General features: G+C 38.3%; 1 protein-coding gene across 2 annotated transcripts in view; it reads right to left on the bottom strand.

Annotated features, from left to right (window-relative positions):
• GRM1 (glutamate metabotropic receptor 1) overlaps positions 1-16,193 on the bottom strand; it is a gene marked incomplete at its 5' end in the record, with an annotated part of 170,642 nt that overhangs the window by 129,931 nt on the left and 24,518 nt on the right. For both annotated transcript variants that reach the window (XM_080616429.1, XM_080616430.1), the window contains one exon: positions 3,840-4,089. In XM_080616429.1, the coding sequence (XP_080472555.1) occupies positions 3,840-4,089 (250 nt within the window). The remainder of the gene's footprint in view (positions 1-3,839; positions 4,090-16,193) is intronic.

The raw sequence follows: 16,193 nt of genomic DNA, 5'->3' as shown, positions 1-16,193 counted from the left end.
AAAAGATTTTGTTAGATATAGGAGAAAAACCTGACCCTTTGCACTGGGTTCACAGCAAAGAACCCAACTGTAGCTTCACTGCCAAGAGTCCAAACTTTCAGGAGAAGCGACCCTACCAACACTTAAAATTCACAGTTCTACAACAGCCCCTAGAGCAATGTTAATGGAGACCATTAAATATTGGAAAGACTATGGAAGTAAAGATATAAATACTCCTTAGTAAGTAAAATACATACTCCATTACCAAGTGTTTTATTGAAAGACAGCACATGCACCAATATACGCTTTCTTTCTAAAGTTCCTCATTCAAACCATTGTATGTAAGAGTTTGAGAAACTGTCAAATTACAAAAGACCATTTTCATTTCCAACCATCTAACATGTCTCCTCTCCAATGATCTCAGAGTAAACTGGAGGATTATTTTGCTTATTTCGTTTGCTTTCTATTACCCACACAGATGCTGGAAAGTCAGTTACATGCCTTGTCCTGATGTATCATCCCAAGGGATAGAGATAAGATTCATCCATCTTGCAAGATTCTGACAAAACCTAATTGATGCTTATTAAGTAATATAAAACCCAGTGGCCTGCATAAACATGATTAGACACATGATGTTGAGCATCTTTCTTCCTAATCTCTTCACATAAAAACTAATTTCTGCTAAAAGAGCTATCCCATCATTTCCCTTAAGAATACAGTTTATTTTCTAGCATAATTTTTGTCTTTGGTTACTCCAATACTATTCCAATCACTGTTTTAATACAAAGCCATGATCAGTTCTTGCCTTCTTTCCCTTTGATTACCAGGCACTTTTTAAAGCTTTATCATCCTTACTTTCATAGCTTAATAAATTTTCTCACTGAATTCACCACTACATTTGGATACTATGGATTTCTAAACATCTGCCATTCCCCCTTATATTGTAACCTGTCCTGTCTTAATCCCAGCTTTACTCCAGATTCAGAAATTCCTTTTCTTCTCACTAATACAAAAGACTCCTATTCCAGTACCAAGGAGACTGAACTTCTAGTTAGACCTTCACAAATTTGGGAATACTTGCTTAGATACAGCACAAACAGGGTCCTAACTCTATGCCTGAGAAGAGTCAGACCACCCCAGAAAGTCCCCAGTGTCTGATGACCCAGTCCTGGCTCAATGTAATCCCCTGTAATTCGCAGTGCATCATTCCCAGATTAAACAGAAGTCAAATTTCTCAGCTCTCTTTCCGATACCTTGAATTTAGTTAAGCTAAACTTTTCCTGTCTGCTTTGATCAATAGCAATATTGAAGATAGAGTAGGAAAAGAGCTATTTAGCCAGGTGTCCCTTTGTAAAGGCTTCCTCTTCACAGTGAGTCAGAGCAGAGTATGGCATTGATACAGTGTGGCTGATAATAAACCTGTCAGTAAATTAAAGGCTTTGTTTAGCTCATTATTAAAAAAAAAAATAAATAAAAAAATCTTGATTTCATATTCACTCCCACTTCCCTCCATTAAAAGAATGCTCTTAGAAGGCTTTTGTTTTTTTGCTTAGCTGGCTACTTGTATAAGAAAAGACTAAACAGCATGTCAGAGCAGTGTTAATGCATGCCTTGGTTGCTATCATATACCAATGACCAAATCCACAGCACCACAGTTTCAGTGCAACTTACTTATGAATAAGTTGGTTAGATTTGCCACTTTTTAAAAATCAATTAGGGCAGTTCAAAGAAAATGTCTTTTCTTCTACCTCTGCAAATATGCATGTGCAATCCCTGTAATACTTTTTATTTCAACCAGCTGCTGGGCACAATCCAGACAATACAAAGCAATAGGCAGCCTGTTTTACAATCAGAACATCCCACCCAGCCCTAAAAGGAGTCTTCCAGATTCAATTGTCAGTACAAAACAAGGGTATGTGAAAACCTATCTGAAAAACAATGTGATTTCCGGAGAAATTCCATTATTAGCATTTAATAGGTGAGAATTTCTGACAAAAAGTTCAGAGCAATGGTGTTGGACAGATTCTAAGAGGCTTCTCAAACAATTGAACTAAATAGAGTATCATAATGCTTGATAAAGGATTGTATTCAAACTTTCAAGCTGAAATGTTCCATGTATCATGGAGTATGGGATCAAGTAAATGGCCTAATAGGAAACTAAGGTTTGCACCACCAATGTACCTACGGTTTGTGCTTAATGTAGGAAACGGTTTTCCTTTGTCTCTATGTATAGACAGTGACAAGAGTCACCAAAAAACAGGTCAACAAACACCATTACAGAGTGACAATACAAGAAGGTGGCACAGCATTGCTGAAAGCTACAGGGCATTTACAAAAAGACCATGGATGCTTTTACCCAGACCAATTTTGTTATAGCTCGTTTCTTCTGTTCACTGAAAAAATGTGCTTAGTACATGTCAGTCCTGAAACATTCCATTATTCATTTCAAACTATGTGTATTGAACGATGCAGATGCACATCCACAAGTCTAGAACATAAGACTATTCTCAATATTGCCTACTGTTTTTATTTTAATGCTGATGGTTTTCCATATGTGCTACATCTTATCTACACAGCCTTCTAGAGATATGGCTTCTGTTCCAAATAGATTGCAATCCAAAACTGGAACAAAAATGAACGATGAAAGGAGAGAACCATTGATTGCTTTCAAATAATTACTTAGGCCAGATTAGCTATATGATTGCTAAAAATCATAATCGTAGAGTTTGAGGAGCAATACAATCAGGGAAAGACCAATATTATAGCACAGAGCAAAAGAAGAGCATCCCAGTGATGACAATGTCAGACACAAAGACTTTAGGGGGGGAAAAAAAAAAAAAGGACAAAAAGAAGTCCGATAGATCAGAATGGCAACAGAATTAAAAGGCAACAGAAGCTAAGTAGGCATGGAGACAATAGTCAATGGCTTTGAAGGAATGGTGTTTAAGAAATAAATAAGAAAGAAGAGTAAATAGAGGGGTTAAAAAAAAGATATCAATCTAGCAGAGAAGACAAAACGTCATTTGAACAATATTCATCAAAAAAAAAAGACATAAAGGCATTGCAAAAATTAAGGTGAAAGTCAAAAAAGCCTCAAAATATGAACCATCACAAAAATGGAAATGTTGATATACTATATGTGATAGAATTAAAATGACCATATTTCAGTGAATATCTACAAAAATAAACTCTAGAACTAAAAAGCAACCATTCCCATAAAGACAGCCTTTGACTGCCGAATACACATCTGCACTGTTAGTCTGGTAATATAAAAACACATATACATACCGACCTAGCCATCAGCAAGTCTGATGTTTTAAAAAACAAACAAGCCTGCATAACCTTGAAGCTTTGGCTTTCAACAGCAAAGATCAGAACAAATTGTACAACTGAAAATGCCAAGTTGCAATCACAAGTTCAAGTAAACCAAACCATTCAGTAATTCAGGGTTTCAAATTACCAGGAATCACTATTAGTGAAACACATGAAATTGTCTCACGCATCACACTTTCAGATCACATTCTGAAACCAGAATTCTTCAATCCCTATTTTGGTTCTAAAATCCGTGTATGAAACATTTCCCTAGAATGCGCAAAAAAACCCCTAATGCCATACATCCATATAAAAGTGTTAGCAATTAACATTTACTTCAGCAAAAGTTAACACCACTGATTAAGTTGGCACACATCTTCACATCCCTTTCTCAAGATCCGCTGTACCACCTTTCCACTTGTTTTCATTCATTAGGCAAGTGAACACGGAAATTACAGGCAGCTTGAGTGGCATGGTTCTGAAAGGAAAGGACTACCTTCAAGACAAGAGGAAGAGGACAGGCAGAGAAGTCATACTCAGAGCCTTACCTTCCAATCAGCAGGAACTCCCCAAGCACTCCGAGGCGCCTCATGGCGATGAGGATCCCCCTCACTGTCATTCCCTCGCAGAAGCAAACCACCACTCTAGCCTTGGGTAACCTTTCACGCAGCTTGCGGAGCAAGCGATCAAAGCTCTTTTCCCCAGCATTGCTGTAGATCTTGTCAGAGTGAGCAATGCAGAGACCCTCTTGGGCAGCCAGCTCTTTGAAGGCTTCCATTCCACTTTCCCCATAATTTCCTGTTTAAAAAAAAAAAAAAAAAAAAACAAAAAAAACAAACTTGTATTATATCATGCATTTATCCAATTAAGGGGGTCATTCACAGAAGGAAAAGCAAAGGAGACCCACCAAAGTGAACATACTGAGCTCAGTGGAGCAACAAGATATCCATGTAGCAGAAGGTCTCAGTAGACCTGGAGACTGCAAGTTACATTGATTTACCATTGGTTATTAAAAGCAAACAAGGGATGGATAGGTAGAAAAGGGGACAAGGACAGCTCAGACAGTGAGAATTAAGTCTTACCAACATTCCTATGGCAAAAATCATAGTTGAGCTAGTACAGGAAAACAGTCACAGTAAAGAGAAAAAAAGGCTTTCATTCCAAGACGTCCTGTACCACATGCAGCCTTTGCTCATAAAAATGAAATAAAAATGGATGTAAATTTAACATACACTGATCTGGTACCATTTTTAAAGCCACTTACACTAATCTGACTGACCAGCGTTCATGACAGTTAAGAATTCAGGCTTCATGGTTCTCTTGGAATAAAAGACTCTATCTGTAAGAACTTCAGAAATACCTCTTCATAATACAGAAATATTTGAACTTCATGGCTCAAACAATACCAAAGCTGATTCTCAAATTCTTTTCTATGCTTGCATTCAGGAAGCTAATCAGCAGCTTTACGAAAGAACTCAAACTGACTTCAGCTATGGAGACAGGTGAAGTCTCCAGGGTTTTCTTAATATTTTATGCCTGCCATGAGCACAGGATTGATGATGAACATCAATTAGGCAAGAGGAGCAGATGGATTACAAGTAAGAATCTATTAAAAGCAACAAGAAATTGTTCAAAAAGAGAAGCATTAATTTTATGCTATCCACACCTGTAATGTTTGCCTAATTTATTGAGGGAATAACATCAGATATGCTGATCACTTCTAGACACAGACCTTTGCAAGCAAGGGGTTACTGAAGAGATCCATCATCCCCCCTCTGCAGAGATAGTTTGAAATAGCAGATTGCAAAGAGGAAGACTTCTGAATCACCCTAAACTCCTCAAAAAAAAAAAAAAAAAAAAAAAAAAAATTAAATTCCTCAAAAGCTTCAGCCACCAGAGAGAAAATTCAGCAACAGACTGACTTGGGCGTCCATTGTAAATCCAGTAGAAATAAGTGCAGTTTTCCAGGTATGTGCATTGTTTGCCACAGATCAAACTACGACAGCCATAGTCATACTAGAATGCAGACAAACCTGCCACATGTAGTGTCAAACACAAAACCTCAGGTTCCTCAGCCTTTTGCACTGAACTGCCCTAGATTCTCACAAACTTACAGCACAGCTAAACAGCCTCTTTTCCAGTCTGTGACTCAACACCAGATACAGCAAGCAGGTCAGTCTGCTTTTTTGTCTGAGTCAGACATACGCCAGACTGGGAGTAATGCCATAGGCCTGCATGGCTTCATGGAGGGGAAAAGAGAGGAGGAGCTGTGCCCAGTGCGAACACACCATCCACCAGCCCCCACTGTGGGCTCAGAACTGCAGTCCCATTCAAGACCCTGTACTTGGGTAAACGATGTGGCCTCATATAGGGCTTCTCATATGCCGAGAAGGACACAGATGGAGACATTTCCATATATTTATAGGCCATAACCTGCAGTCATGGAGGGTTTTACCCCAGGACCTGAAGCTGGACAGATTGAGCCATACTGCTTTTATGACTTGCCTTAGGTCCCAGATTTAGGCAAGACAGCCTCAATGCTGACTTGCCCTTACCAAGCATCTTACACTTTGGAAGGAAATTAGGATGTATTTCCCAATTTTATGGGGAACTTTGTTCAACGCAGACTTATCTGAAAGCAGTAGGATTATTCTTAAAGACTTCCCTAACGTGAGCAGGGGGAACTAAACAGCATCTTGCTAGATGTTTAGGCAACGCATATTAGAAAATAAATGCGGCAGGGCTCCTACCAAAATTCTAAGGTAGGATGGGATTTTCTCATACATCAGTACAGCACTAACTCTACTCTAAGTCAAGCTCATGAGTTCAAGAAATAAAAAACTAAATTCACTCGGAATTATTTTTCTCAGCTTTAATTTTGATGGAATAACAGTTATCTCAAACACAGTCACACCTATACTAACAGTACAACAGCCTACCAAAACATATGATGAGAAAAAAAAATTGTTGCCTGTAGATTCTCTGTGATAAAGAGCCTAGAAGGAAAAAAGCTAATTAAGATCAAGATCAACATGAGATAAACAAAAAAAACAAGGCAGAAACAATCGGCGGAAACAATCTGAAGCTGAAAATGAAAGCATTCTATCCCTTCTATGGAAGTAGTAGAACAGTTTTCCAATAGCAGCACAGAAAAAAAAGAGGTCTGATGTCTGGCTGGATCTTGCTCAGCTCACGGAAGCATTATGTAACATAGATGTCTGACAGAGAGAGACAAGACTTGACAAGCCAGAAGGTCCTCTCAAAGTCTATTTATTTGCCACACTCCCAAAGTGGGACAGCACACTGTACGCCTTCCTCCCTGCAGGGGAAAGGTTAAGGGAGAAAGCAAACATATAACAGATACATTGTTCAACACACGCAGCTACCAGGGCGTGTACAATGTAACAGCATATATAGAATAGGAAACGCTAATTAATTCTGTGCAACAGCCAAGAACATATCCATCTGTACCAGCTTGGTGGGTACATCCATTTCAAACCACATGCATGCAATAGCTGAGAGGGGAAGCGTGCAATGAAAGAAATCTACACAAGGTGGTAGTCACTGAAGAACTACAACAGGGCCATGGGCTGAGGACCACTTTTCCTTTTAAAGAACCATTGAAGAAAAGATCCAATCTCAGCTGCAACCATTTTTTGTTACAAGGATCAGCTGTGAAGAGCAGGAGTATTTGTTATTGTGAGGCTACTAATAACTGATTTTTGTTATGACCATCAACATACTTTGAGCCCCACAATACTGTGCTAATTTTTAATGATTTTTCTGTTTACTAGCTCTGTTCAATTTGCACCATATTCAGAGAATCAGACATTTTCCTTGCATACTTCCAGCAGAGTCTGTACAGCAGTATAAAGGTAAATTCTAACCGTTGTCATGGCTGTAATTTTACTAAGAGGATTTTTATGACACTTTTCTCTGTGTCAAAGACAGCTCTGCTTCTCCACTGCAAAAGTCCTAGAGAAGGCCATTCCTGAGAGGGATTCACGTATCTAAAGATGCTGGTGAGAGCTACATATTGCAGGAATTATTCCCACTCATTGCATTCTGTGCATTAAATATCCTAACAAAAAGCATCAAGATGCTGTAGTAAAAATCAAATATGTTATCTTGATCAATAGAGGAGACAAAAGAAGAAATTATCCAAACTTTAGCTTCACAAATTGCTCCTGTGAGACAGTAAGCATTACATTTATGCCACAGCTACATGAGCAGTAACACTATCTGCTTGCATTAACTCTTGAGCAGCACGGGGAGCAGAACCCATGAGCTCTATCTAGAAGGTTTATACTTTTCTTAGCATTATAGCTGTTTTACAAATTTGCCCCCATTCTCTTCATCATGAGAACCATTTATTTTTGTTTTATGAAATGAAGCAGAGATGTAACCTCAGCAATGATGTATTTATGAGAATCCTGGAGATTGTCACCTTAATGGATGCAGAGAGTGTGGGTCTTCTCAAATCACATGACAGAAGGTACTGTTACAACCAAAACATCATGCCGCACATAAATCAGTGTCTGATTTCATTCAAAGATAGATGAGTGGAGCAGCATAAGGAAATACGAATTGTTCAAATCTGTGCTGCAGAGAACATTTCCCTAAAATATAGGATAGCAGCTGTTAAAAAAAACCTTGAAGAGAAAGAAAATTATAAAGAAAAAGACAGAGTGGTCTCTCTTGCTCCGCTTTCAGTGTCAGTAGAAAATATCAACTAGTTCTAGATAAACCCCTTTAAAGACACACATACAAAGCCAACAACAACCCACAGCAGAGGGTTGTGCCTGGAAGAATGTTCTTAAATATCAAAAGACAGGGAGCAAGAGATAATTCACCTAACTTCTTTCATAAGCAATATCTTCAGGTGAGGTCACCTATTCTTTGCCATTAGGGGCTTATTTGCTACATTTATTCCTCTAAACAGCAGCAGTAACCACAACCTAAATGAAAGGTGAACACAAAAAAAAAATATACCCTGCAAACATAAGCAAAGGAATCGCACCAGTAAGACAACAACAAAATCTGTCTTCACTGCAGTGTACTACAGAGGCAAGTCGTACTGCAGTAAGGTCCCCCTTTCCACAAATAACAAGTGAGAAAATATTTAGTGTTCTTTTCTTTCTTTTCTCAACATTACGATCTGTTTATTCACCTCTCCCAAGCTTATAGACATGTTGCTGAAGGTATGAAATTTGTTTCAACGCTCACTATTGATTCACATCTCTTCCTCAGGTAATTAAATGCTTTTTAGTGTAAAGAAAATAAGAGGTGAACAGGAGGACCACATGACATAACAGCAAGGAGTAACTACTCACAAGCTTCTTTACTGCAAAGGTGTATTATTTGGGAAGAGCAGAACAAGGACATGATCCAACTATTAAGTTATTTCCTGGCATGTTTCAATAATCAATTTGTAAAAAATAGCAATAATGTTAAATATGACAGTAACTGTACAGTTATCAAATACAAGTCTAGGAAGACTGGATGGTTTTGGACCACGGAGTAGAAAAAAAAAAAAAATTAAAAAAGAAAGAAAAAAGGCAAGAAAGAATGATAGTTTTCTTTCCTATAACATCCTACTTTTCCCTGTGCCACAAGGGCATCTTTGCATATCGACAGTTAATAAGAAATTATTACCTCATTTTAATGTATGCTTTAATAGATAAACCATACTAGTCACATGCATAATCTTAGTCCATTGCAAACTAAACTTAGAAAGTTCACCCATCAGATTTAAACTCATATGCTAGTAGTAGATTGGGAGCACATATATAACCAGCTAATGCATCTCAGATAACAAGCAGTCACTGTCTCAATTTTAGTAATTTCACCATTTACATGCATTGGTCCACACATTTGATTGGGAGAGCTAAAAATGAAAGCCAAAGTCCATGTTTATTCCCTGAACGTAGCAGCCTGACAAAAAATTAGAAGTTGTAGAAATAGATCTGCCCATGTGTGTTACTTTGATATATCCCAGGCATAAACACTATACTCATAGAAAGCAGCTCTGTTGGCACACAGCTTCCGGAGCCGTTGAACTGTCACCATTCCTCCTCCACCAGACTTTTCTATCAGTGGGGAAATATCTTTCTCAAGGCTGAAGTTACACTGATATCAGGAACATTTTACCAGTTATTCCAAAGAGGATTTGTTTCCTTTTTCAAGGAACCCTCTTCACTTAATGTTGACTTTGCCACCTAAAGTCCTTTGTTACATACTTTCTTTTCAGAGCTCAGATAGTTTTCTCAACATAATTTTCTTTTTTCACTCAGTATGTATCACCCCTGGTGTTTTTAAGCCACAACTTCAAATCAGACAAGTTAGGCTATGAGAGCCTTCACAAACCCTAAAGGACTGACCAATGCACAGTATCTTATTGTGCATTGGTCAGTCCTTTAGAGTTTGTGAAGGCTCTCATAGACTCTCACAGACATAGGTTCTATTTCCATTATCAGTCAGGACAAAACAGAAGAAAAAATACCAAAAGAAAAACCTTAGTTTTCCCAGTCTAACTGTAGATCTTAAAAGGAAAACTCCACCTTTTTTTAATGTAAGTAGTCTGCAGATAAATTAGCAAAAAAAAAAAATTCCTTTACAAAGAATGCTGAAGTAGCTATTTCAATTTCCCTAAGTACAGTGGCTGTAAAGAAAAGAGAAACAAATCTTGCCAACATCAATCCTTAAGGACAGTCTAATACAGGTTGAACATCAAAGGCACTCACAACAGGTATTCTTCTCCTGTAGATCAGGTAGATTGTCCACTGCTCCCAACCACTTGAATCAAGCCCAGCCACCCAGTAACTCAGATCTAAAGCTGCTTTTTAATTACCTGTAGGTCATCATAGACCTCCTCACCACCACCTGCATGCCTCCCAGGCAAGCTCATGGCTCTCTGCAAGCATTTCCCTTATATTTTCCCTTGCTATTTTTCTTCACTGGAAAGACTTTGCATTGACTGGAGGCCTCACTGTCCTTTAATTATGAAGAGTGCAACTTGCTATTAGGAAGTAAAATAGCACTGTAAACACTGCCTTCTTTTAAGCTTTTCTTTTAAAGCTAAATTTTCTGTGTTCTCCAGAGATTTCCAAGCAACTGCACTCTAGCCTTATGAACACCAAAGGGATGTGTTAAATGAATGGACTGAGCCATCCTTAGTACGCATCACAGACCTCTGCCATCTGTGCTTGCAGCATATTTTCTTCGCAACTTAAGGACCTTCTAGAAATTGAGTAAAACTGAGTACAAGGGAAAAAACAAAACCAGCAAATTGAAGGGTGAATTTAGATGATTGTTATAGCCAGTAAACAATACACTATTCCTACCATAATCCAACTTTCCAGAGAAATTGAACCATATTTCAAATAAGAAAATCTACGTTATTTTATTAAACACTAGCTTACATTTTGTCAGTAATTACAAAGTATGAGTATGTTGCTAACAACTCACCATAGCTATGTATTACCTCAGTAAAGAAGACACAAACAAGAATAAAATTCTGCTCCTGAGTAAAATGGTTATATTTAAGCCTTCATCCTGATTGAGGCAGGTGCATCATCTTGAATCACTAATTGATATTCTTCTCAGAACTACAAGCACAGGTGAAGTCAGCCCTGAGGTAATGAGAGAATTAGTGCTAAATGACACTCCCTTAATGAAATGTCAAAATGTGGTTTTTATGCCAGTGTTGTTTTCCTAAATGTATTCAAAGACTACACCCAGTGCTTATTTATTATGTGCCTAACAAGGAGTTTTAGACTTTTATATTCTAATGGAACAATTTCAGCTCCTCTCTGCCTTATCTACAGTACTTGTAACAAATTTACTTGCTCAACTTTGTCTTTCTGTTCATGACTTATCAGTAAGGAGCTTCCGTTTTCCTTCAGAATGTATCAAAAATAATCTAGTGATGTGTAACATTAACTGTTGGCTAGTTGTCTTGGGTGGTATTGGTTGAACAAAGTGTCACAGATTTTTTTTATGTTTCTTGATGAGGCTGGAAAAAGCAAACATAGAATAAAGTTTCAACATTCCTAGGTGTAACCTCTGGGTCTTTTTAAACTTGCTATAAATATTACAGTTAATAAAATTATTTACAAAACCAGTTATAAATAGAATACCCAGAAGGGACATCAAAGTAGGAGAACAATAGTCTCCTGTTTTTTAATATGACCCAGGCATTTCAAAAAGGAGGAATGAGTACACACTCACTTCTGCTCATGCTTTGGCAATCATGAAACTAGGTTAGCTCACATTTCAAGAACAAGATTTAAAACATCTTGAGCCAACCTTGAACAATCAGAAATTTTGTACACAATTACTGTACTATGAATGAAGGTTTGAACACAACGGAATGGATGGAAATTTAAAAACATATTTCTACTGGTTGCCTGGTTTCTGAATCTAAGGGCACAGCACGATCAATTTCTGACCTTTCCCTATGATTTTGAGAGTTAAAAATGGCTATTTCATTTTTTGAACCAAGATACTTACAAACCATGTTTTCACAAACTGGGATTTACAGGACCAAGTATCATGCAATACTCCATAAAGAGTCAGCAAGACTATGGATACTTCCCAATAACCTACATTATTAACGGCTTTAGGAAGAACCTGTAAAGTGTATTAGAAATTAGACTGCTTTTTAAAGTGTATTTTCTACTCATTTTCTTGTTAAAGAGAAATTAGTGCTCAGACCTATTCCCACTGAAGCACTTGATATCAGTGACTAATTTTTAAAAGGGCTAAATAAACTATTGCATTTTATTCCTTACTGTCTATCAATACACATCACTGAAACAAATATCCAAAAAACTACTGACCTGAACTATAACACCAGAGCTAAATCTTCATGGCCCTTAAGGCAATTTTGGCTTGTATAGGATTTTTAGACACCAATACTTTCTGTTTATTGAGCCATAGCTCTAGACGTGAATTATATCAGGTTTGGAATAATATCTAAGCAATAAATTTTAATCTTCTGTCTGAAACACTACGCCTAATCATAACTTATCCATCACCAGAGAAACTGTCCATCTAAATAGAATAAACTTATGGGTTTTGTTGCAAATGAGAAAATAGACTTCTTGATGTATGCTTTATCAATATGCCTGGATATCATAATCTTACTATTCAGAAGAAAAATGTGTGATTTTAGAAAGAATTGCCTTTTAATTTAAATCTGCTTAGCAAAAACAGTGGCTTGTTTGCCTACATTTTGATGAGAATAAGTGTAATTTCTTAGCATTATCTGAACTGTCTACCCTCACTCTCAGTCTACTTTTGGTTTTTACTATTATGACCAATCATCTGCAATCGATTATATCATCACAGCTGGAAGAAACGCAGAATAACATATAAAACAATTTTGCCTCTTGGATTTATACAAGAAGAAAAAAAAGCAAAAAATGTTTAGATGCTGAATCTGAAATCTATAGATAAGAAGCAAAGCCACACTTTTAACAACTTAAGAACAAGGACTGGGGAAAGAGAGCTGGAACACATAAGCAAAAGTAAAGCTTATCTAAATAGAAAAGTTTCATTTTTACAGAATCAACATTTTCAAAAATATTGAATTTAGCTTTATAAATATTTTTCAGTAACAGCCCCCCTCCAAGAAGAATTTAGTCAAAATATTTCCAATCACCCCTAAGCTGAAGTCCCAGTTCTGCAAACACTGTCACAGATGGTGACTTGACTACGCACAGTGATGCTTTAAAAGACTTAGAGCAAAAAAGTTAAATACATAGCACAAGTTTTTGTAGGATTTGAGACTCATAGAAATAAATTTGAAATAAATCCAAAATAAAGCAAACAAAAAGATCCTAATTTTGAATTGTCCTCTCAGCAATAAAGCTGAGGTGAGATATTCATGCCAGCATTTCCAATTGAGCTCATAACCTCAAGTATTAACACAATATAAATGTTTGAATTACACAATGTTAAAAGGCATATCCGATGCTGGTTGGTGAAACATTTGAAATACATTTCCCCACAGGCTACATTTCTGAGATAAAAAGGCTACATTTCTGCAGATGAAAAGGTAACTTAAAGCTGAGAATCCAGGTGGAGCTAATATAGGCAATTCATGTAAAAGCTGTATCACCACAAGCAAAGAACAAACTATTAATTTACTTTGCGTAGCTCCCACAGAGGTAATATGAAAGAGTGAACTTTGGAAGGGCAGACTTGTGAGACATTAAAAAAGAAAGGCTAAATGCAAGTAGGACACAGTAATAAGCCTGGAAACATGAGATATTGTAAAGCACTTAAGAATTCATCTTCTCTGAATTGCTTATAAGCTACAGAAGCACAAACTTGGACTGAGCATAAGCATTACAGACTTAGCCAAGCCTGCAAAGAACAAAACTGTCACAACTGTCACAAAACTATCTCACAAGACAGTTAGCAGCTGTTATCTGACCTCACGAGCCAGGACTGACCTACTCCATCCACCACTGTGCTGCACACTGACCAAGAAGTGTGGCAGTTTGCATCTGTAGAGTTTTGCCAGGTGGCACTCCAAGAACAACACCCAAGGAAAACTAGAAAAAGTCCTTCCGCACCCACACCTGCACCCAGGAGAGCTCGCAAATCACCTCCTGCACCCTCTGGACCGAATGTGGGAAGCCTTACAAGAGAGAGACCCTTGCAGCACTCCAGATGCGGTTCTTCACGCATTGTGCATCCCTGGGGAGATCTGTGCAATGCTGCTGTATTGAGCACATCCAAACCTGTGAAACAGTTTGTTGGAGGGAGAGGAGAAGGACCCTTTGCTGGGTTAAGAAACAGAATAATTCATAGAGAAAGAATAAGAGATTGTTGGGTTTTTTTCTTGTACATTGCAATTCACTTTCTCCACGCCCACAGCCCTGTGGCTTACTGAGAAAAGACATCTGGGTGCTCTCAAGTTGTAGTCATCGACAAGGTCCCAGCAGTCCCCTGTTCCCAGCTCAAAACAATCTGAACCCAAGCTTGTCATCCCAGCTTGGCTTCAGCTGCTCAGTCCTCAAATAAACACCCCTGGAAAGATGTGCTGGGGGAAGGGAACTGGCTGCTGTCAGAGGGTAATGAAATACCCACAGCCTCCTGCTAGCACCAGGGAAGATGAGCACAGCCCTGCTTGCTCCCACCTCCCTATATTGAGCACATCCAAATGCAGCAGCTATTAAGGACAAGACAGCTATGCTTACACAGTTTGCTGTGTATGAGCTCCCCAGGAACATTGTAATTAACTGCTGTCAAAGCAAGCTGTGAGATGGCAGGCTGTGTGGAACACTTAGGTGGCCTACCCACCTCGGCTTTGGCACTTTGCTGTCAGCACAGAAGCAAGGCTTTCGGCCTCAAAAGCAGCCGAAGGGTAGCATTGACATGCCTGGCTCTGATCTCACAGCTGTGGGAGCCAGGAAAAATACGTCTGCAGCTGTGTATGAGAGCAGAGGTGCTCAGGGACTGGGCAAATCCCATTTACATGCTAGGGGAATTAGACGGTGCAGAAAGCATTTAGCTGTTTCATTATCAGCAAGATTTCTCTGTTTCTAAAATGCTGCTGTGTTTTTCACCATCTATGTGTTCAATAAACAGCAAACAGTGTTGTTTTTTAAAATATGGTCTGAATGCAAATCTTTCTGTATCTCCTTTGAAAATGTTTGGAGCCTCAGAAGGTAATATTGAAATTAGCCACTGCTCATTTCCTTTGGTGCCATCAGCTCAAGACTTCCTGCTTGCACAGACAAAATATCAATGGGGAAGAGAGTGAGAAAAGACTGCTAGTGATAAATAAAATCATACACAAACTGTTGTCACAGATTTCAGCATATTGCTTTTATGGATTCAGCTCAAATCCCTCTAGGATGCTTACTCGGAGGAATCAGGAGGTAAGAAGGTCCCTCATGTAAGCAATATGCACAACTTCCATGGGCAATGCAAAGCAACTTGTTCCAAGCTGTTACTTTCCCATACGAACAGAGAGTAAAAGGTGCTCACCAAGGGCTGTCTGGCCCTGACTGTATTCTGTTAATGGTGATTGTTCTGTTAATGATTCTGTTAAATGATTATTCTGTTAATGGTGGTCTCTCTTTCACCATCACTGCAGCCCCACATAAGGCAAGGGGTGGTGATTTTGATGTATTTCAGAGGGAGAATACAAACGCAGAAGGCTGCTTTTGAAATGTCAGCCTGATGACAGGAATTACTGGCACGACTGTGAGCAAGCTCATTCCTGCAAAGTCTTTGGCAACAATGAACCTCAAAATCATAGAAAGAATTTGCATGAACATATACTACGTTTGTTAGACTTTTCTATGGGCCTGCCTCCTTCTTAACAGGAATTAGGTTTTGTATTTTATGTGTATGAGATTTTGTGTCTAAGATTGTTTTATCCTTAAAAACATATCCCACATTGCTATGGTATTTTCAAAGGAACTGCAATCTTATACATCTATCCAGGTTTTAATATATCAGAAAAGCATATGGTTAAGCATATTAACATACTATGAGGAGACAAGGAGACATGTTAGGGAGACCTCAGTTTTCACCTTCAATAACTTGACTATTTTTATGCTGTTGTAAAGCTTGCTGAATGACACAGTGAGGGCCAAAATCTACTCTGTTTTGAAGATGCAGACTTCACTGATTGTATCAAGAGTTACAGGTATACTGTCATGGTTTAAGCCCAGCCAGCAACCCAGAACCATGCAGCCGCTCGCTCACTCCCTCCCTTCCTCTTCCTGCTCCCAGAGGGATGGGGAGGAGAATAAAAAGCATGTAACTCCCAAGGGTTGAGATAAGAACAGTCCAGTAATTAAGGTATAACACAAAACCACTGCTGCTGCCACCAGTAATAATAATGATAAGGGAAATAACAAGGGAAGAGAATAAAACCG

Source organism: Psittacula echo (assembly GCF_963264785.1).
Source record: "Psittacula echo genome assembly, chromosome: 4".
Classification (NCBI taxonomy): domain Eukaryota; kingdom Metazoa; phylum Chordata; class Aves; order Psittaciformes; family Psittacidae; genus Psittacula; species Psittacula echo.
This window is presented reverse-complemented; position numbering and strand designations above follow the sequence as displayed.